Source organism: Heloderma suspectum, chromosome 3 (assembly GCF_057233095.1).
Source record: "Heloderma suspectum isolate Gila_16-S chromosome 3, 16-S_ref, whole genome shotgun sequence".
Classification (NCBI taxonomy): domain Eukaryota; kingdom Metazoa; phylum Chordata; class Lepidosauria; order Squamata; family Helodermatidae; genus Heloderma; species Heloderma suspectum.
In genome coordinates this window covers 27,655,639-27,677,467 of record NC_139460.1, presented here as the reverse complement: position 1 = coordinate 27,677,467, position 21,829 = coordinate 27,655,639, and the positions used below count along the sequence as shown (strand labels likewise).

The 21,829-nt window shown below is 49.3% G+C and overlaps 1 protein-coding gene across 2 annotated transcripts in view; it reads left to right on the top strand.

Moving 5' to 3' along the window:
* The first annotated feature begins 8,134 nt into the window (after positions 1-8,134).
* The window catches only part of PDGFD (platelet derived growth factor D), a 255,669-nt gene continuing 241,974 nt past the window's right edge, over positions 8,135-21,829 (top strand). The window contains exon 1 of one of the 2 annotated variants that reach the window (XM_084842694.1): positions 8,135-8,990. In XM_084842694.1, coding sequence (XP_084698820.1) covers positions 8,861-8,990 — 130 coding nt within the window. In that variant the 5' untranslated portion in view covers positions 8,135-8,860. The remainder of the gene's footprint in view (positions 8,991-21,829) is intronic. The other variant, XM_084842693.1, reaches the window with a different exon arrangement.

The following is a 21,829-nucleotide window of genomic DNA, read 5'->3' as shown; positions in this document are numbered from 1 at the left end:
AAAATGCGCATTTTCGAATGCACATATTCTCATGTGTGAAATGCACATTTTTGAGAAGTAGTGTGTGTATGAAAATGTGCATTTTTCATAACATACACATTTTCGCACATATGCGAATATGCACATTCACAAAATGCACATTTTTGCGTGCGCGCAAATTTGCGCATCTTTGCGGTTATCCTTTTATTTCTCAGAAAATAGTGACTGCGAAACTCCACAAGGCTGCCAGGGTGAGTGCAGGCCATTCGCCGAGCAGGGGCAGGGGGTGAGCAGGAGCAGGGGCTTGGCGAGCAGAGCTCAGGGGTTCGGGTAGGAGCAGATCCACCCGATTCCTGGACTGAATCAGGTGCCCGTGCCATCCCCAGTGGAATGTGAATGAACGAGCCATGGTGATTCCTCATTAAATCCTTGGCTGGAAGAGCCCTCCCTCTGGATACGATTTGGGCCCACCACACCACAGCACTCAGAGGCAGTGGGTGAGTGAGAGGAGGCGGTGGCTGCCCCTTGCTGCCTTAGCTGGCTTCTAGGGATGTACGAAAGTCACTTTGCAGCTTGGATTCATGGTGGGTGGGAGGTGCTTCGTCCCTCCCCCCAGAATCCTCCCTGGGCTGGCTCTGCTCTGTGGTGGCTCTGCGGAGCCACCGGCCAGGGCCGTCCGCAGCCGGAGTTCCAGCTGTGGCCGGGCTGCTGCGGATGGGCTGCTCCATAGTGGCCACCATTTGCGCCATTAGCCTATCACGGCAAGCCAACCCCCCCCCAAACCACAGCGTACGCAAATGGCGGTGGCTATGGCGGCTGCCATTTGCGTTCCCTATTTTTCGCCGTTTTAGCCTACGTAAATATTTACGTAGGCTAAAATGGCAGGGGGAAAAGGAACGCAAATGGCGCCCACTACACTATTTGCATTCCCCTTTTTTCGCTGTAATAGCCTACGTAAATATTTACGTAGGCTAAAATGGCAGGGGGAAAAGGAACGCAAATGGCGCCCACTACGCTATTTGCATTCCCCTTTTTTCGCTGTAATAGCCTACGTAAATATTTACGTAGGCTAAAATGGCTAAAAATAGGGAACACAAATGGCGACCGTCATAGCCGCCGCCATTTGCATATGCTGTGTTTTTTTTTTTTTTGGCTTGCCGTGATAGGCTACGTAAATACTTACGTAGCCTATCACGGCTATGATGAAGAAGTCAGCACGGATGGCAGCAGGTATGTGCTCCGTTTCACGCGCCTTTTGTGGGTTGGGGGGGCAGGGGCTTCGTTCCGCCATGGATTTTGGGGGGCCGAATGCACTGGCATTCAGCCTCACCGAGATCCGTGGTGGAATTCTCTGGCATCCCTACTGGCTTCCCTTCCTGAGGCACAGCCCCTTTCTCTCACTTGCCCAGTGGCGGAGGTGGTGGTGCGCAGGGGTGTTGCTAAGCACTTACAGGATTCAGGGCCCAGGCCCATAGGACACAAATTGAGAGCCAGTGTGGTGTAGTGGCTAAAATGTTGGACTAGGAGGCGGGAGATCCGGGTTCTAGTCCCCTCTCAGACATGGAAGCTCACTGGGTGACATTGAGCCAGTCACAGCCTCTCAGCCCACCCCACCCCACAGGGTTGTTTTTGTGAGGATAAAATGGAGGAGGATTGCGTAAGCCTCCTTGGGTTCCTTAAGGAGGAAAAATGGCGGGATATAAATGTAAATAAATAAATAGGCATAAAATATGCACATGCAAATGTACAGCTATATATGCAAAGAATTATTAGGCTTTATTTAAATTTCACAGGAAGCAAAGCCAGGCACATAATTTCTCATCCAAATAATCTCAAATAATATAAAGTCTTCAGTTAAGATGCACCCTGACCCAGATCACCCCAACCAATAGAAAAAGGACCCCCCCCAATTCAGGGGAAGATGCTGGGATGGGGGCTTGGGCAGGGATTGCAGCATATGGGAAGGGGGGAGTTACCCTGCCCTCCCCAGGTGCAATCCCCCTGAAAATTGCCCCCTGCGTGTTGATTGAATTGGGGAGAAAACCATCCATGGTCACTCAAGGCTCTGTGGAATAGATCTGGGGCACTGGGAAATAACTGGGGCCAGAGCCCTATGGACCCAGGCCTAGCAACACCCCTAGGTGGTAGTGGTGGCAAGATGCACTGTTGCCAACAGGAGGAGGAGGGCCCAACTTTTAGGCCCACCTGAGTGGCCCACACAGCCGAGTGTGCCTAAAACCCACCACGAGGCCCTCCCACTGGTGGTAGTGTCTCCCCCTCCTCCATGGCAGCTCCTGAGAGGTTGCCACCTACTAGTCCTCCTAGTCACTCCACCCAGAAAGAGAGGGTGAATGAGCAGAACCCAGGGGAAGCCCAAGACATTTTGCTGCCTAAGATGAAGAACAAGATGGCGTCCCCTCCCATTCCATGTACACCAGCTGACTGGACTGGCAGTTTAATCTTTCTTCAATACTGACAATGGGGCAGCACCTTCCACCACACCTGAAGGGAGCAGACTGACTTAGTGGTCACGGGGCAGGCCATGAAGCACAGAGCTCTCTCCTCCAACACCTGGCTGCTGCCTTCCAGCATCTGCCACCTGAGGCGACTGCCTCACTCTGCCCGTTGGAAGGGCCAGCCCTGGCAGAACCTTTGCAGCCGCTTCCACCATTCGCCCAGTTGACTGAGCAGAGGAAGCAATGCAAAAAGCAGCTGTCACCATCTCTCTCTCTCCCCCCTCCCCCTCTCCCTCTCTGAGCAGGGGGTTGGTTAGGGTGGGCATGGGACAGAAACGGCCTTGGTCGCCTTGGTAGATGATATGAGGAGGGCTCTGGATAGGGGTGAATGCTCCTTCCTTGTTCTCCTCGACCTCTCAGTGGCTTTTGATACCGTTGACCACGGTATCCTCCTGGACCGCCTGGAGGGGTTGGGCATTGGAGACACCGTATTGCGGTGGTTCCGGTCCTTCCTCTCTGGCAGGTATCAGAGGGTAGCACTGGGAGAGGAGGTTTCGGACCCGTGGCCACTTACTTGTGGGGTGCCACAGGGTTCCATCCTCTCCCCGATGCTATTTAACATCTATGTGAAGCCACTGGGGGCTATCATCAGGAGGTTTGGGGTGCAGTGTCATCAATATGCGGATGACACGCAGCTCTACCTCTCATTCAAATCTTCACCAAGGTTGGCCGTAGAATCCCTGTCCAAATGTCTGGAGATGGTGAGTGGCTGGATGGGGAGGAATAAGCTGAAGCTGAACCCTGACAAGACCGAGGTACTTTTGGTGGGAGACAAGAGGAGGCTAGGGGATGTTGACCTGGTGCTGAATGGGGTACGGCTACCCTTGAAAGAACAGGTCTGCAGCCTGGGGGTCATTTTGGACTCCCAGCTGTCCATGGAGGCTCAGGTGTCAGCTGTGAGCCGGACAGCGCTGTATCAACTCCATCTGATACGGCGGCTGCGCCCCTTCCTTCCCAACCATCTGCTCCCATCAGTAGTACATGCCCTGGACTCCTCTCGTTTAGACTACTGTAATGCGCTCTATGTGGGGTTAACCCTGAAGACGGTTCAGAAGCTGCAGCTGGTACAGAACGTGGCGGCTCGCCTGATTAAAGGCAGCCGCCGGCGAGATCACATCACTCCAGTGCTGAAGGAGTTGCACTGGTTACCAGTTGTTTTCCGGGCCAAATTCAAGGTGTTGGTTTTGACCTTTAAAACCCTATATGGTTCCGGCCCAGCCTATCTTAAGGAGCGCCTCCAGCAACACCAGACAGGCCGCTTAACAAGATCAGCCTCGGATGGCCTTCTCTCTGTCCCATCAGCCAGGACAGCTAGACTGGTGGGGACAAGGGAGAGGGCCTTTTCTGTGGTGGCCCCCACTCTGTGGAACTCCCTCCCTAGGGAACTCCGCCATGCCCCCTCTTTAATGAGCTTCCGTCATGCATTAAAAACATGGTTGTTCAGGCAGGCATTTGGGGTGGGTTAGAGTATTTTAGAAAATGTTTTTATTGTAGAATTTTATTGTTTTAAACAGTTTTATTGTATGTTGTACATCTCTCAGAGTGGCTGGGTGACCAGCCAGATGGGCAATTAATAAATTTAATAATAAATAAAATAAAAATAATAAATAAAGCTTGCTGCTCCACCCAGAAGGACTGGTGAGTGAACGGAGGCCACTGCTTGCCCTCGCCTTCGCCCCTCGCTCACACAGCAAGGAGCAGCTGTCGTCCTCTGTAGATAACTCTCTCCCTTTCTGCCTGTTGTGATAGGTTGGGATGGGGGTCAGTGGGCCCACAGCCCCCCGCCCCACTGCTATGCAAGGCAGCCTGTGCTTCTTGCCACCTTCCCTAGCTGGCCCATCTTCTCACCCCGGGAGCAGTCACCTCTTCCACTCACTCACATGCAGGCATTTGTTCATGTCATTTGTGAGGCGCCTTTTGGCCTAAATAAGAACCTAAGAATGTAAGAAGAGCCCTGCTGGATCAGACCTGGGGTCCATCTAGTCTAGCATTCTGTTCACACAGTGGGCAGCCAGCTGTCGACCAGGCACCTACAGGCAGGGCATGAGCTCAGCAGCATCCTCCCACCCATGTTCCCCAGTTCATTGCCTCTGGTACTGGAGGTAGCACATAGCCATCAAGACTAGTAGTCACTGATAGCCTTTTCCTCCAGGAATTTGTCCAGCCCCCTTTTAGAGCCATCCAAATTGGTGGCCATCACTACATCCTGTGGTAGCAAATTCCATAGTTTAACTATGCGCTGTGTGAGGAAGGGCTCCTTTTTGCTGTCCTGAATCTCCCACCAATCAGCTTCATAGGATGAGCCCATTGGGTTCTAGTATTATGAGAGAGGGAGAAAGATGTATCCCTACCCACATTGTCCACCCCATGCACAATTTTGTAGACCTCTATCATGTCTCCCCTCTAGGGATGTACAAAAATCACTTAACTTTCGCGGATTATGCTAATGGTGGGGGGGGAGGCGCTCCATCCCTCCCCCTGGAATCCTGGACGGGGGGGCGCTCCGTTCCTCCCCCCCCCGGAATCCTGGCCAGCCGGCTGTGCTCCGCAGCAATTCTGCAGAGCCGCTGGCTGGCTCCGCCAGCAGCCAGACATCCGGCCGCTGGCTAGCAGGGACGCAAATGGTGGCGGCCGTAGCTGCCGCCGTTTGCGTCCCTTCAGTAAGCCATGATAGGCTACGTAAATGTTTACGTAGCCTATCACGGCTGACTTAAAAAAAAAAAATGCACGTACACAAATAGCAGCGGCCATGGCCGCCGCCATTTGCGTTCCTTATTTTGGCACGTCTTAGTCTACATAAACATTTACGCAGACTAAGACGGTGAAAATAAGGGGAACGCAAATAGCGTAGACGCTATGCTATTTGCGTTCCCCTTATTTTCGCTGTCTTAGTCTACTTAAATGTTTACGTAGTCTAAGACGTGCCAAAATAAGGAACGCAAATGGCGGCGGCCATGGCCGCCGCCATTTGCGTACGCACTTTGTTGTTGTTGTTTTTTTAAGTCAGCCATGATAGGCTATGTAAACATTTACGTAGCCTATCACAGTTTTTTAAAAAAAACCTAGCCGTAAATCTTTACATAGCCTATCACATTTTTTTGCGTTTTTTTAACTGGAAATGGCGGTGGCAGCAGCAGGTCGGAAGACCGGCCACCGCAACCGCTGCTGCCGAACCACCGCCGGAGCCGCCGCTGCCGCCAGGAAGATCTGCCCAAAGTAAGTCTCGTCCTGGGGGCGGGGCGGGGGGCAGGCTGTTCCGCCACCAATTTCGGGGGGCCGAATGCACTGGCATTCGGCCTCCCCGAGATCCGTGGCGGAACTTTTGTACATCCCTACTCCCCTCACCCTCCTTTTTACCAAGTTAAACAATCCCAGCTGTTGTAACCTTCTCTCACAAGGGAGATGCTCCAGCCCCTTGATCATTTAAGGGAGCAATCCTACCTGGGTCGATGGTCAACTCCGACCCCGGGGGCAACCACCTATCCAGCACAGGGTCAGAGGAGTGCTGAGGAGATGACCTCCTCCTCACTCCCCCCACTTTTGCGGCTAGACAGCCAATTTCGGCTGTCTAGCCATGGGACTTCGGAGCGCGGGAAGCGGCAGCCGTACGACACGTAGGATGTGTCGCACCAGCATTTCTGACTTCCCCGCCCTGGCATGCCCCAGGAATGCCCTGTTTTTGCTGCTCCATGCTCCTCTTCCGAGCACGGAGCATGGGGCCGTTCCGCACTGCCTATGAGGCGGTGTGGGAGGGGGTGGAGGTCAGTTCTCAGGGAACCGACCTTGGAGCATGGGCTCTGAGGTCAGTTCCCGGAAACCGATCTATCCTATGGCCATCTAGGGTTGTGCCCTTAGTTGCCCCTTTCTGCACCTTTTCCAGCTCTACAATATCTTTTTTTAGGTGCAGTGACCAGAACTGTACATCATATTCCATGTGTGGTCACACCATAGATTTGTATAGGGGCAATATCATCTTGGCAGTTTAGGGCCCCCGAGGTGGCTTACAATGAAAACCATCTACTTTTATTTATTAATTAATTACATTTCTATACTGCCGAATAACCAGAGCTCTCTTGGCAGTTCACATAAAAATTTGCCATATATATATATAATTTTTTTTTTGCCCACTCTACTTCTAGGAGGAGTCACTGGACCTGCTATCCTCGAGCTGGAGAGGGGCAGGCAAGTGCACGCAGGCCACTGCTCCTTGGAACTGTCCCTGTCTTGCTGGCTTTGGGTGGGAAGGGGAGATATTGGTGGGTGGGGATGGCCTTCTCTCTGTCCCATCAGCCAGGACAGCTAGACTGGTGGGGACGAGGCAGAGGGCCTTTTCTGTGGTGGCCCCCACTCTGTGGAACTCCATCCCTAGGGAACTCCGTCATGCCCCCTCTTTAATGAGCTTCCGTTGTGCATTAAAAATGTGGTTGTTCAGGCAGGCATTTGGGGTGGGTTAGGGTATTTTAGAAAATGTTTTTATTGTAGAATTTTATTGTTTTAAACAGTTTTATTGTATGTTGTACATCGCCCAGAGTGGCTGGGTGACCAGCCAGATGGGCGATTAATAAATTTAATAATAATAATAATAATAATGGTATTGCCCCCCCACAGCAGCAGTACAGCCCAGGGGAGGGAGTCTGAAGCCCCCTGCGATCTCACAGCTGGCTGTGGCAGCTGCTCTTTCACAGTGGCATCTCGCTGGGGATGGGCCCAGGTGAGCCGCCTGACAGTCTGTGCCTGCCACCTCTGAGGCCGGCCCAGGTCCCTCCATCATCCCGCAGTCAGGATCACCTCAAGAGCCGGTTTAGCTCTTTAATGAGCTTCTGCCACACGTTGAAAACTTGGTTGTTCAGTTCAGGCAGGCATTTGGGGTGGGCTAGGGAAATTTTAGAAAATGATGTTTTAATGTGTAACTTTATTGTTTTTAAACTGTATTATTGTACAGCCAGATGGGCGATTAAGAAATTATATAAATAAATAAATTCATGCATGCTAATGGGGACCCCGCCCTCTGCGCCCTCAGATCATCCCCACCCCCACCCCCACCCCGGAGACATACTTGGCTAAACTATTGTGCAGATACAGATTTGCTGGCTGTGGAGGCTGGTGGCTCCGATTTCAGTGGGGCTGTGCATCCTCTCCGGGTTGCAGTCAGAACCCTCAAGGAGCTATCCAAGGTGCTCAGCACCTTGGATAGCTCCTTGAGAGTTCTGACTGGTTCTGACTCGAAACCCAGAGCGAATGCACAGCCCCACTGAAACTGGAGCCACCAGCCCCCACTGCCTCGCAGGTTGCATTCCAAGCAGCAACACCAGTGGAGGCTGGTGGCTCCGATTTCGGTGGGGCTGTGGAAACGCTCTGGGTTTCAGCCAGAACCAGCCAGAACTCTCAAGGAGCTATCCGAGGTGCTGAACCCGAGCCCTCAAACAGGCTCAGCGCCTTGGATAGCTCATTTAGAGTTTTGGCTAGTTCTGACTTGAATGGATCCCCAGCCCCACCGAATGGATCCCCAGCCCCACCACAATCGGTGCCGCCAGCCTCCACTGGGCAACACCTCTCCTTCCTTCCTTCCTTTCTCTCTCTCCAGTCGCGGCCCGCCCGGCTGCTCCGGCGCCCGGCCTCCCCCGCCCCGCCTTGCCCCCGTGGCCAGAGGCGCCTTGCGCCGCCGCCTCTTTTCCTCCCTGCCGAGCCGTCGCCGGCGTGTTTCTGTTTCCCTCCCGAATGGGAAAGGGGGGGAAAGAGCCTCCCGCGATCGCTCCAGCGGCAGCCTTCCTCGCAGCGCTGCACGGGCGCCTCCGGGGGCCGAGGGACGCCCTCCGCTGCTCTGGATCTCTCCCAAGCCCGACGGCCAGCCAGGAAGCCCCCCCCCCCGCGCGCCCCACTCCCTCAAAAAACGAAACAACGCAAACAAAAAACCTCCCCTTGGGAAAGCCCCAGGCAGCGCTGCGGATCGGCCAGACCACACCGGGGGGGGGGGGCACCGATCTCGGCGGGCGTAGACGGCGAGGGGGGCGTTGCAGCCTCCCGCTTGCCACCCCCACCCCCCACCCGCGCAGAGCGTGCGCGCGGAGCCAGTTCCGCGCCTCGAGAAGCACTTTTCTTTCCGGAGCTGCAGGAGAGGTGGGAGGAGGAGGCAACCTGTCTCTCCCCGGCTCGCTGTAACTCGGCAAAGAGGCTTTCCCATCTCCTCGTCCCCGCGGCCACTTTTCCAAAGTTTTCATTCCCGCCGGAGAGCATCACTGGGAGAGGAGATCGGGACCGGGCAAAGGGAGGCTCGTGTATGTGGGGCGGGGGTGCGCCGTGGACAAGAAGAACTTCCATTCGGAAGAAGACTCCTCTTCTTGGGCCCAGCGGCGCCAAGGGTCCCGATGCAACTCCTTGCGCCTTTCCTCCTTTGCGTTGCAGCCGGGGCCGGCGTTTGCAACCGACAGGGTTCCGCGGCTGGCACCCAGAGCGGATCTATCCGAGCCCTGCGCGCCTCGAACCTGCGGAGAGATGGTGAGTGTCTTCTTTCTCCCAACTATTGTTACTGATGTGTGAAAACGGACCAGGCGGACTCCAAAGCCTGGAAGGGATGATGGAAAGGCGCCCCCTGGACGTTCTCTTCGGTGGTGCAACTTGAACGGAGCGGAAAGGTGGCAAAAGGATCGGGGCATGTGTGCGGATGCAGGAAAGGCCTCTTCCACGCACACCCCATGATCTTCGGGACTGCCTCACACACGCCACACATTTCCTACATGAAATGCAAATCGCTACGGTGTTCTTGCTGAGATGCCAGGTGCAGCTTCTCTGTGGTTGAAAACCATGTACAAGAATGACGTGTAGGTCTGCCATACGTGTTGATCATGGACTTGGTCTCTCCCCCCCTGTCCCCCCCCATATATGGAAGTCTGCAGTGGAGGTTGGTGGCTCTGATTTCAATGGGGCTGCTCGCCCATTCCGGGTTTCAGTCAGAACCAGCCAGAACTCTGAAGGAGCTATCAGAGATGCTGAACCATATCCCCAAAATAGCTTCCACACCTTGGATAGCTCCTTTAGAGTTCTGGCTGGTCCTGAGTGAAACCCCAAATGGATTCACAGCCCCACCAAAATCGGAGCCGCCAGCCTCCACTGGAAGTGCATTCCGTGTAAGAAACAGAAATACATAACTTGCGCATCGTGCACCTGACAGAGCAGAGAGTGTCCACAGAAGCTTATGTTATGCCAGAATAAACGTGCTAGTTTTTAAGGTGCCACATAAGTCGTGAAGCAAGTAATGAACAGGCTGTAGTCCGTAGAAGTTTATGCCACAAGAAATGTGGCATAAACTTCTTCCAATTTTTACAGTTCAGACAACTGCAGCACTTGCTATAGTAGTTAATCACCACCAGCCCTATTTTCCTGCTTTGGGCTGCAGTCCTAATAACACTTGCTCGGGAGAGTGGCCCATTGAGTAGAGTTTACTTCCAAGAACACATGCATAAGACAAGGCTGTTGGCACAACATCTGCATCCAGATGAGGCTTTTATTGTGCAATTGCACTGCCTCATTCATGAAATTTGACTGGAGGGAGGGGGTCCATCTGTAAAGCTGCTGTGTTTTCCCATTACTCCATCCGTCTTTTTTCTCCCTCACCCCCCCCAAAAAAAAATATGTTGTGGATGGAAAAGATAGCTGCACAATACCTTTTGATAGTGCTAGAAATCCTCCATCTGAAAGCATTGTAAAAGACACAACTAGGGGTCTAGGAAGTGGTTCTGAGAAAAGCAGACCCTTTTCTCACACACCCTTTCTCTCTCTTTCTCACACATACACACACTCCTCCAAAAGTTGGAGGGACTGTTCTGCTGTCCATATGAGTTCTGAAATCAAGTCCATTCATTGCATGGACAGGTGGAAACCTGGAAGCAGACGTGTTTACTATACTGGAGGTTGGATGGGTTGGATGACTGTATCCAAATCCCGCAAAAGTCACATGCAGGACCACTTCACACATTATGACTTCCTACATGGAAAACACTTTTGTGGAGGAACATGCATGAAACCAGAGTGTAAATTATCCTGTATCCTAAACGTATGTAAAATTGCAGTGTGCATGTGGTATGGATGCTCTGGGAAAGTGGTTTCCAGATGCACAAATCCACAGCAAGTCACACACATGTAAGACAATCAAAAGGTATGAAGGGGCCTACAGATATATATTTTTATGCTCACCAAATGGTGGGATGGATGCTCATTGGATATGAGAAGTCTTATGAAGCAGTTACCCCCAAGGACTTAAGGGAGACACTGGGTCTCAACCCTGCCTACACTGGCCTAGAAAATTTGCCGAACAGGGTAAGGAGCTATATATCCATAGCCCAGTGATATACCATGTGTTTTGCATGCTCAAGATCTCAGGTTCAATTGCAGACATCTTCAATTGAACAATCTTGGATAGCAAAGCCAGGAAATAATTTTCCTTTTATTTTCTGCTATTTCTTCTTGGAAAAACATAAGGAGAAGAGCCCTGCTGGAACGTACCAAATCTCTGTGGAACATTTTGCAAAGACTGCTCAAAAGTAGAAAGCGGGGAAAGGAACCCCTAGCTGCAAACTTCTTCATACAAATTCTGGAATATTTCCAGAAATGTTTGATTAAACGGATCCTTACTATGGTACATTTCTGAACTGAGAAGTGCTTGGGCTCAACCATGCCCAGGAGCTCCCTTCAGATCTAATGTCCCTGCCTCTCTAATTTTGGGGGTGGCGGGTGCTTTGGTTACTCAGTATATATTCTGCGTATGATGATAGACACTCCTTTCTTCTTACTAGTTACTCAACCCTTTAGAAGATGGGCCCTCAATCCAGACAACTGGAATTTCTGGACCCCTGCTGACCAACAGCAACCATCTTGAACTAGGGTGGCCACTTACACATTGCCAAAAACAAGGACAAAAGATTTGCATGCGTCAGTGTATATGTGTAGGTGCAAATCTGGAAAGAATAACTGTTATTTAAATAGAAATACAAGGTATCTCACCATAGTGGAGCAAACTGACCAGGTGACCTCTTGCTCAGTCTGCTGTTCAGGTGCTAAATGTTGATGGGCAACTTCAAAGCCCCAGCGCTCCACTTCTTATGGTTCTTTGACTTTAAACTGGAATTGGACAGGGCAGCCTTTCAAACAGAGGGCACCTTCAAATAGAGGACTGTCCTCTGCCAGCTCTCCAAAATAGAGGACCTTCCTCTGTAAAGAAGGACACCTGGCCACCCTATTTTGAACATGTGCAGATCGTCACATGCAATTGCACAGATGCTGCCTGCAGTTGCATGCAAGCATTAGTGGACTAGAGCGCTGATTCCAGCAATGGCATCAGACAAGAAATAGAATAGGAATCCCTCGGGAAGGTTTGGGAAGCCTCATTAGAGCAGAGAAATATCATGAGACGATCAAACCAGGAGCCTCCTATCCCCACACCCAAAGTTCTCCTGGAGATAGTGCAACTTTAAGTGGAAGGGAAAGGGCGACAGCAAAGACTTGTGCAGGCGGATTCAGGTATCGGCTCTTGTATGCACAGCCAAATGCACTTACTCAATGTTGGAATATGTATTTATTTTATTTCAGATTATTTTGAGGCCACCTTTAAGGGTGGAAGTCCATCCTGGAATTTCTCACCTTCTCCATGGTGTCCCGCACCCTCCAGGAAGGCCTTCCATCCTGAAAGAAGGCCTAAAAATAATTTGAAATACAATAAATAGATATGCCAACATTGGAATATGACTTTGCTGACACGCCAATGACTGAGAACCTAGATAGACTGCATACTGTCCCATAGAGGGGTTCTAGAGCAGTACGCTGGCACAGAGACCAACACAGCTGACCATGTGGTAGTTTGTTCTATTTGCAGGGGTTCCCCCGCCCCTTAGTGACATCAAAGGAGCCTTCCCCAACCTGGTGCTTTGGACTTACAATTCCCAGAATTCCTAGCCACTGGCCATGCTAAATGGGGCAGCTAGGCATTGTAGCCCAACACATCTGGAGAAGGCACCGGTTGAGGATGGCTGTTTTAAACCCACTGAATAGTTTATGTCTCCTTTGACAGTTTGCAAGGTATAAAGCAGCAAAGACTCCTAACAAGAAGAATGGCTTAAGCTTGTGCTGGAGGGATTTTGTGTGTGAGAGTGCCAATTGTTTTAAGCTGGCTGAGTGACAGAAAGCTACTCATCATTCATGTGCTGCCCCCTCCACTGGCCTGCCCCTGGACTGCTGACTTTCAAAACATTCAGATGCCAAGACTGGGATGAAACAGCTTTGTAGATTGCTTCCCCCACCCCCCTCACCAGCCTGGCCTTGCATAGCTTTGCTGAGAAGCTGCAATTTTGTGGTGTCATAAGACTAAATGATTCAAGCACAACAAAAGAAGGGTTTTTGTTTTTTCCCCAGAATGAGTTGTTTTGGGTTCTTTCATTGGGTGGGGGGTCGAGTGGAAGAAGGAATGCAGGGGGGAATACAGCGGTGAACACAGCCTCTACCCCCTCCCTGCTGTGTAAATATTAGGCATACAAGGATTTACAGCTGCAAACAGCTGGAATCCACTACTTCTCCACAGCAGATGTTTACTAAAGGAAGCCATTGAAGGGCTAGTAGCACTTAAAGGTCTTAAACAAGGCCTCAAAGGTTGCAGTAGGTATATTATCTCTTGAATGGAGTCATGTCCCTTGGTCAATGAGCTCCTAGTCTCTCTCCCTCTCCCTCTCCCTCTCCCTCTCCCCTTACATCACTGTCTTCAGAGGGCACAGCTGAATGGTCTTTTCTTCCATTCCAAGTTCATCATTTTAACTCCAGACGTTCAGAGAAGAGTTCCTTGGTTGAAAAAATAAATAAATACAAGCGATGCAGCCTGGTATGGGATCAATCCTACACCAACAGCCCATAGTCCTGCATCTACTAGGGCTCCACTAGGGCTACCTTTGACAGCTCTGCAGAGGGCAGGGGGCCTAATTTGGACTGAGCTCAGAGCAGGGTCATGGGTAGGCATAGTCAGGCCTACTGAGGGCCTACAGCCCAGCAGGGGCTCACTGACAAGAGCCCCTTGGACGCCACCATGGCAACTTGCTTGTTCATCCGCCTCTCACAGTGGCCTAGACAATAGTGGTGGTGAGAAGGAGAAGCAGCAGACGCTGTTGCCTACTTGCTCACTGGCTCTCCGCCTGTCAAGCAAGCATGTGGTAACAGCGTTGAGGAGCAGGATGAGGAGCAATAGCAGCTGGAGCTAGAAGGTAGACTCACTGAGGATGGGGGCCATTGAGGTGTCTTACCCGAGGGCCCTCCAAAACCCGGAGCTGACACTGGCTCAGAGCAGAGCTGCCACGTTCATGGTGTGGAGTTTTGGAATGACTTGCTGTCTGAGCTCACTCAACTATTTGGGCAACCATTTGCTGCCTCCCCACCCCCTCCCATGATACAATTACCTTTGCAAACATTCCAAAATCCATATAGTGTAATTCCTTTATTAGGCCAACTCAAAGATCACAAAAATGTGCAGGCTTTCAAGATCTGAAGGTCCATTAAGCGGGCAAGATGTTACACAAAACAGCAGATTGGCAGGAGGGGGAGAGGAATAACAGAGGGAAAGGCCATCACGTCACCCGGCAGAGCACAATTTGAATGTCTTCGACCCTTCCTCCTCCATATCCACTTAAGGCTCTGACCATGCAGACTTCCTGACTACCACATCCCACCAGATCATTTTTTCCCTAATCCCCACTCCACCCCCTCCCTACCAACCTAGTTTTTGTAACATCTTGCTTGATGAAGAGATCTGGAGATCTTGAAAGCTTGCACTTTTTGTGGTCTTTCAGCTGACCTAATACAGGAGTTACACTATATAGATTTTAGAATTTTTCTCATGGCCAGCACAGCTGCCTTCTGGATCTGTTTGTTTTTTTGCAAAGATTGTGTCAGAGAATCCTTGTGAAAGGACACTTGTAAGTGGGGTTCAATGTGATGATGCAAAAACAACAAAGAGTCTTGTGGCATTTTAAAGACTAACACATTTATTCTGGCATTCATTTCATTTCATTTCACTTTCATTTATTACATTTCTCTATACCAGCGCATAGCCAAAGCTCACTGGGCAGTTTGCAGTGATTAAAAACCATGAAAAATACATTATACCAAGTGTAAAACCACTTACATAAAAACATATAAACAGACAGCACACACAGAGACAACATATATTTTAAGACATTTTTTTTAAAAACTATCAACCAAAGACAATCCAGGACCTGATTAAAAACTAAAGAATTAGTTTATATTCTGCCAAATGCCTGAGATAAGCATAACCTCTCCTGTTCACTGTTCACTTCATCAGATATATAAATCTACGTATATAAATCTAGAGAGCCAGTGTGGTGTAGTGGCTGGAGTGTTGGATCGGGAGCCAAGAGATCTGGGCTCTAGTTCCCATTGGGCCATGGAAACTCACTGGGTGACTTTGGGCCAGTCACAGACTCTCAGCCCATCCTACCTCACAGGGTTGTTGTTGTGAGGATAAAATGGAGAGGAGGGAGATAATGTAAGCTGCCTTGGGTTCCTTGCAAGAGGAAAAAAGTTGGGATATAAATGCACTAAATAAATAAATATATGCAATAAATAAATAAATCTGCCCATTTGAGGTTAATGCTTCATGCATCTTATGAAGTGGGTGGTGTCCACAAAAGCTTAGGCCAGAATACATTTGTCAATCTTTAAGGTGCCACAAGACTCTGTCATTTTTGCTACAACAGACGATCCACACCCACACAGATTATTCAGACAACTGTGGAGCCAGTGTCTGCTCTGTGCTGTCCACAGCTGGATTTCCACTCTCATCTTGGAGTCTGGGCAGAAAATATAGCACCGTTGGGGTCTGCATTTCCAGCTGTGTGCCACCCTCTTCCTGCACTTGCTGGCAGCCTAGCTATATCAACACAGCTTTTGAGAGATGCAATGGTGTCCTAACCTACTAACTGGGAATTGCTGACAGAAGAAATGAGCCTTGAAAGAAAGAAAGAAAGAAAGAAAGAAAGAAAGAAAGAAAGAAAGAAAGATCTCTTCTGAACCTAGGGTTTTTTTAATGGTCTGTCCTGAGCATGTTCCAACACTGCTACTTTAATTATAATGCTAGGACAAAACTAATTCAGTAAAATACTCTGGGCTTATGTCCAGATTCAAGCAACTACAAGAAAAAAAAATTCTCGAGGGGATCCAGATCTACTGCTACAGAACACCAGGATTAGAGATTAGGAGCTGAAAGGCAAAAACCGTTCTTTGAGAAAATGGAAAATAACCATCTGGATTACCACTGCCAGTCGCCTTCAGACAGCATGCCCTCATTTCAAAGGCTGAATAGTTTTCATAAGGCGGTTCCATGTATCGTTTCACCCAATGCAGACCTTCCCTGTACCAAGCCAAGGATACAGAGCCAAGTGTTATAGTACCCTGGAGTCAAACTGGCATGATTTGGGGTTGATCAGGCAGGGCTTTTAGGGAGCGATCCTATGGCCGCTAGAGGGCCATAAGATTGTTCAGTTTGGGGGAACTGAGTTTGGAGCCAGGGCTCCAACCTTGGCTCCCAGAAACTGTCCTCCCCGCCCCCTTCCCACCCCCTCATAGCTGGGCGGTTCTCTCCACGCCAGCTACATCTCCGTGCTTGGAAATGGAGTGCAGAGATGGAGAAAAGGAGGTGGTCCCAGGGGAGGGGAGGAGACTGCTGAAACTGCTTTACACAGCTTTCTATCGGTCTCTAAGTCCCTTCTTTCTCTCTCCCTGGAGGAAGGGTCTAAATTGCTCATCTAGGCAAAAATGCAGGGTGGCTGCAGCACGGAGGAGAGGATCCCCTCTGTGCTTCAGCTGCCCTGCATAGGAAAGCTGGCAGCCTCCAATTTAGGAGGCTGGCGACTATCCTGATAGGATTGTGGCCCTAATGTGCTATTGACTCGCTGTGCTTGCGTGATTTTGTAGGCTGTTCACACATCATCATCACGATCTTGCAAATGCCCTGTGGTTTTCCCCTGCTTTTCCCGTATTTTTTTCACAACGAGGAAAAAACAATATTTTGTTTCTGGTGTGCCATCATACCAAAAAGGACCACTGGTGTGATCCCTGTTTTCAGGACCTTGCAGCGTTTCTGCGGGTGGGGGGTTGTGACAATTATTGTGATGTTTCTGAATGGACCTCTCTCTGCATAAAACAATTTTCTCCCCTTTGTGTTCTTTCATTTCTGGTTGGGATAGTACAAAAACAGCTGTCCCCCCTTTTATTTTATTTTGATGGTGCAGCACTTGCACACTTCTGCAGTGACTTCCTCTCAAAAATGCACATTTGCACATTTCCACCATAACGCTCTTGTGCAATGCCTCATCCTTATTTTGCACATTTCCACCATAACGCTCTTGTGCAATGCCTCATCCTTATTTTGCACATTTCCACCATAACGCTCTTGTGCAATGCCTCATCCTTATTTTGCACATTTCCACCATAACGCTCTTGTGCAATGCCTCATCCTTATTTTGCACATTTCCACCATAACGCTCTTGTGCAATGCCTCATCCTTATTTTGCACATTTCCACCATAACGCTCTTGTGCAATGCCTCATCCTTATTTTGCAAATTTCCACCATAATGCTCTTGTGCAATGCCTCATCCTTATTTTGCAAATTTCTACCATAATGCTCTTGTGCAATGCCTCCTCCTCGAGGGGGTTTGCGCAAATTTCCACCATAACACCCTTGCACAATGAGTGCACTCTTGCATAACACTCCTCCTCGTTTATTTATTTTTTTAAGGTGTGCGTGCACAGGTGAATCAACTCACCTACGTGCATGCCCACAAAGGGACACAGAGGCTGGAGGAGGAAAATGGTGGTAGAGGGGTGGGGAAGAGGTGGCAGGTGAGAGGGATGAAAGGAAGGCAGGGGGACAGGAGGTCACGTTACATACTGGGGGATGGGAGAAAAACTTTGGAAATGTGATAGATACCATGACATTCTGTATTTAAAGAAAAAACAACACAACAAGTGGTGCCTGAAAGAAGGCTATCTGGCCTTCCCCCCTTTCCAGTGGTGGCTCCAATGTTAGTGGGGTGATGAATCTGCTCTGGGTTTCAGTCAGAACCAGTGAGAACTCTGAAGGAGCTATCCAAGGTGCTTCCATACCTTTAGACTTCTGGCTGGTTCTGACTGAAAACCAGAGTGGATTGACCACTCCACTGACATTGGAGCCACCAGCCTCCACTGGACTTTTCCCCCAACTACCAATCATTGGATGTTTTCCTGGCTTTTGCATAGTTTTTTTCCACATTGTAAAAGCTGAAAGAGTCCTACACCTGTGATCTAAAGAGAGTGCTTTTTATGGAGCAGTGAAAGGGTTTGTGAAAAGCAAGCACCTCCCACATTTTTGCTCAATCTTAATATGCATCTTCCTGCAAAATGTCATGTCTCTCCACAAGACATGGAAATTGTGTGGGGGTCGGGATGGAGAGGCAAGGCTAAGAAATAGGGCTGCTTCATATGTAATGCCAAACCATGGTTTGGTGCTATGTGAAAGAGCCTTGGAGACCCTCAGCCTGTTGCACTCCCTGCTCCCCTCTTTCATGACAGTTTGATCTGAGTTTCCCACCTTGATTTTCAGAGCATGGGCAAACCATAGTTTGCTGGTGCAGACAAAATGCCAAACTATGGTTTGCTTCAAACCAGAACGAGAGGGAGGGAGTTGCCGCACAAGAGAGGAAGGTGATGCATGTTAGCCTGGGGGTGGGGGTGTCCTTAAAGGCTTGTTCACATTGTGCCACAACATGATGGGTATTACATCTGAGCTAGACCCTTATCGGCCTGGCAACAGCCACCACATTCATGGCTGCTGAGCTGAGACAGGAATGGGGGATTTTGTATCTTACAATGCATGCCTGTAACCACAGTGCTGCACTACCTCTTAACTACACTCTTCTCTTTAAAGAACTAAAGTAACTAGGGAAATTACAAATCTGACCTAGCTGTAATCAATACAGTGGAGTTCCACAAAGGACCTGGCAGTGGCTGGCCCATTTTATCAGATAGATGTGTATCATGCTAAGGCAGATATTTCAATTATAAACTCCCCAGTCAGTCTTGGAGTTACTGTAACTCTTAAACAGCTGAATGGTGTTATCAGCATCAACCTTTTAGAACCCTTTAAAATACTTCTCTTGCTCTTTTTTATCACAGTGTTGCTATAGTTCACAGAAATAGAATTGCATTCTTCTATTTCTGAAAAAGGATTGCACGATCAGGACCAAGATAGCAGAAGACAGTGGGAATTAGCTGTGCAAAGCGATTAAGAATACCTTCTTCCCATAATCGCCATCATTTTCACAACCTTGATCATGCAAAGATGTATCCATATCTACTTAAGCTTAAGCTTTTACATAGTACTGTTCCAAATGCCTGATAGCTGAGCGTTTTTTTCCCCCCTGAATTAAAACTCTGGCTCACTTCAAATATTCCCCCAAAGAGTTATTTGTAGGGCAGGTAGGGATGGACGAAAGTCCCTTACCTGTCCTCGAAGCTTGCTTCGCGGTGGGGGGGAGGCGCTTTGGTTCTCCCCCTGAAGTTCAGGCGCCTGTCTACCCGGCCGCGAAAAAAATACTAAACACACACACACACACCCACACACACACACCCGTGATAGGCTACGTAACGATTTACGTAGCCTATCACGGCTAGATTTCCAAAGTCAGCCATGATAGGCTACGTAAATCGTCACGTAGCCTATCACGGCTGACTTTGGGGGGGAAAAAAAAGCACATACGCAAATGGCGGCGGCCCATGGGCGCCGCCATTTGCGTTCCTTATTTTGACACGTCTAGTCTACGTAAAGATTTATGTAGACTACGGCGAAAATAAGGGCAACGCAAATAGCGTTGCCGTTATTTTCGCCGTAGTCTACGTAAATCTTTACGTAGACTAGACGTGCCAAAATAAGGAACGCAAATGGCGGTGCCCATGGGCCGCCGCCACTTGTGTATGCGCTTTTTTTTTCCAAAGTCACCCGTGATAGGCTACGTGACGATTTACGTAGCCTATCACGGCTGACTTTGGAAATCTAGCCGTGATAGGCTACATAAATCGTTACGTAGCCTATCACGGGGGTGTTTTTTTTTTTTTACTTTACTTTTTTTTTTTGCAATGGTGGCGGCGGCAGCCGGTCGGGAGACTGGCCGCCGCCCCCGCCCCCACCGAACCGCCGCCGAACCGCTGCCAGGACCCTCCGCCGAGAGGGACATTCGGCCACGGTAAGTCCCATCCCGGGGGGGGCGGGGGGCCGGCGGAGAATTTCCCCACCAATTTCGGGGGGCCGAATGCGTTTGCACTTGGCCCCCCAAAGTTTCGGGGAGAAATTCTCGGCCATCCCTAAGGGCAGGGCTGCAAAACGAGTGGCTCGCAGGCCACATGAAGTCCACCAAGCCATTTCTGGCAGCCTGCTGCATCTGTCGCCACTGAAAAAATCATGGTGGCCTTTCTTGGGGTTTCCTGTACTAGCGCTAGTGCTAACAATGCAATCCCTTCCTTATCTCTGATCCTCAGAGATCAGAAATATGGAAGGGATTTCTTGCTAGCACAACCAAGAGAGATCCCAGGCCTTCCATATTTGGAGCTAGTGTCAACACTAGCAAGGGAAGCCCTTCCTTTATTTGTTTGATTTGTTGTTTGTTTGCTTCCTTGTTTAAAACATTTATATATTCCTTTACATCCAATAAAATATCCAAGCAGTGAACAATAAAAAAGGGGGGAAATACTCATAACAATAATTGGAATACAGAATTTAAAACTTTTAAATCAGATTGCACCAATAAAACTGTGTCTGGTTAGTCAGGGAAGGTTTGCTTAAATAAAAATGTCTTCAGCAGGCACCTAAAAAGAAACATGGTTGGTGCCTGCCTAGGGATGTTGGAAGAATCCACAATGGAACCAAATGAGTTCAGATTTTGATGGATCTGACCAGTGGATTGCACAGTGGACTGGCTTTTCTCCTGTCGGGCAGATTCCACTGACTTGTGGACCATTTTTCTAACTTTCCCAATTAGGGGCAAATTGTGTTGTCAAAAAATATTCAAAATCTTTTTTAAAATGCCCCCAAATGCACATTTACCCATACACTAAAGCATGAAAATGCACACTGGGGGCAGATTTCGGGCATTTGGAGGGAATTTGTGCATTTTTGCAACTGCAAATTTGCGCAGATGCGCCATTTGCACTAATTCAGGAACTAATAAAAATCCAATTCTGGATGGGCGGACTGCAGAACAAAAGGAGCCTCACAATCTGCAAAACACAGTCGGGGTGGATTTTACACCATCCGTACATCCCTATGCCTGCCTGACATCTATAGGCAGGGGAGTTCTATAGAGAAGGATATAATACACTAATTAGCAGAGATCAGAGATAAGGAAGGGATTTCCCTTGCGATTTTCATTAACAAGAGAAAATGCAAGCTTTCTATAGTGAGCAATAGCAATAGCAAAAGAATCCCTTCCCTTATCTTTGATCTCTGATGAGAGATGGAGATCACTCCATCCCAGAGGAGATCCACCTGGTGCCGACTTCACTATCTTCTAGGTGACAGGTGAGAACCGTGATTACTGGGTCTTTCCATTGATGGTATGCTTAAGGGATGCTTTTTAAATTGGAGTTTGTGTTACGGTTTCTGCAGGCTCTGTCTGTGAGGTGGGCTGGTGGCTGGCCTTGCTTTGTTTTGTTTTTTCTGCCTTATGGAGATATGGATTGTTTTTATTGGCTGTGCTTTTCTTTTAAATGATGCTGCATTTTTGTGTAAAACATTTGTATTTATTTTCTTGTGAGCTGAATTGAATGCCATCATGTGGCTAAAATTATTTTCAGTGAATGAATGAATGGGACAATGTGGACTGAGCATGGACCGCTATGGTCCTGCTTCAGTATCACAGTCTTGGTCTTATTAATTACTGGTGAATGGACCTGGCTTTGCATGGGTTGGAATAGCTCTTAATTTGGTACAGCAAAACCTTCAAGCAACTCAATGCAGCTGAGCTGTCAGAGAGCTGGATGCCCTGAGCCCACTCTGCCTGAGTGAAGGTGCATCCTCTGGCACCCCTAGGCATGACCCCTGTCATGGTGCATCCCTAGAGCCCTCTGAGGGAGCAGGTTGCCCATTCCATCACCATGGGGGTTGGGGCTACCCCACAGCAGGGGGAAGGGGCAGGTATAAAATTGTCCCTCGGCCTACTTATCTCCCCTGGCTTCCAACCGTATGGACCTCAAAGCTGTGTGCCAGTTAGGCAAGTCCACTCCTAGAGGCTGAAGATGTTACTGCAGGCTTCAA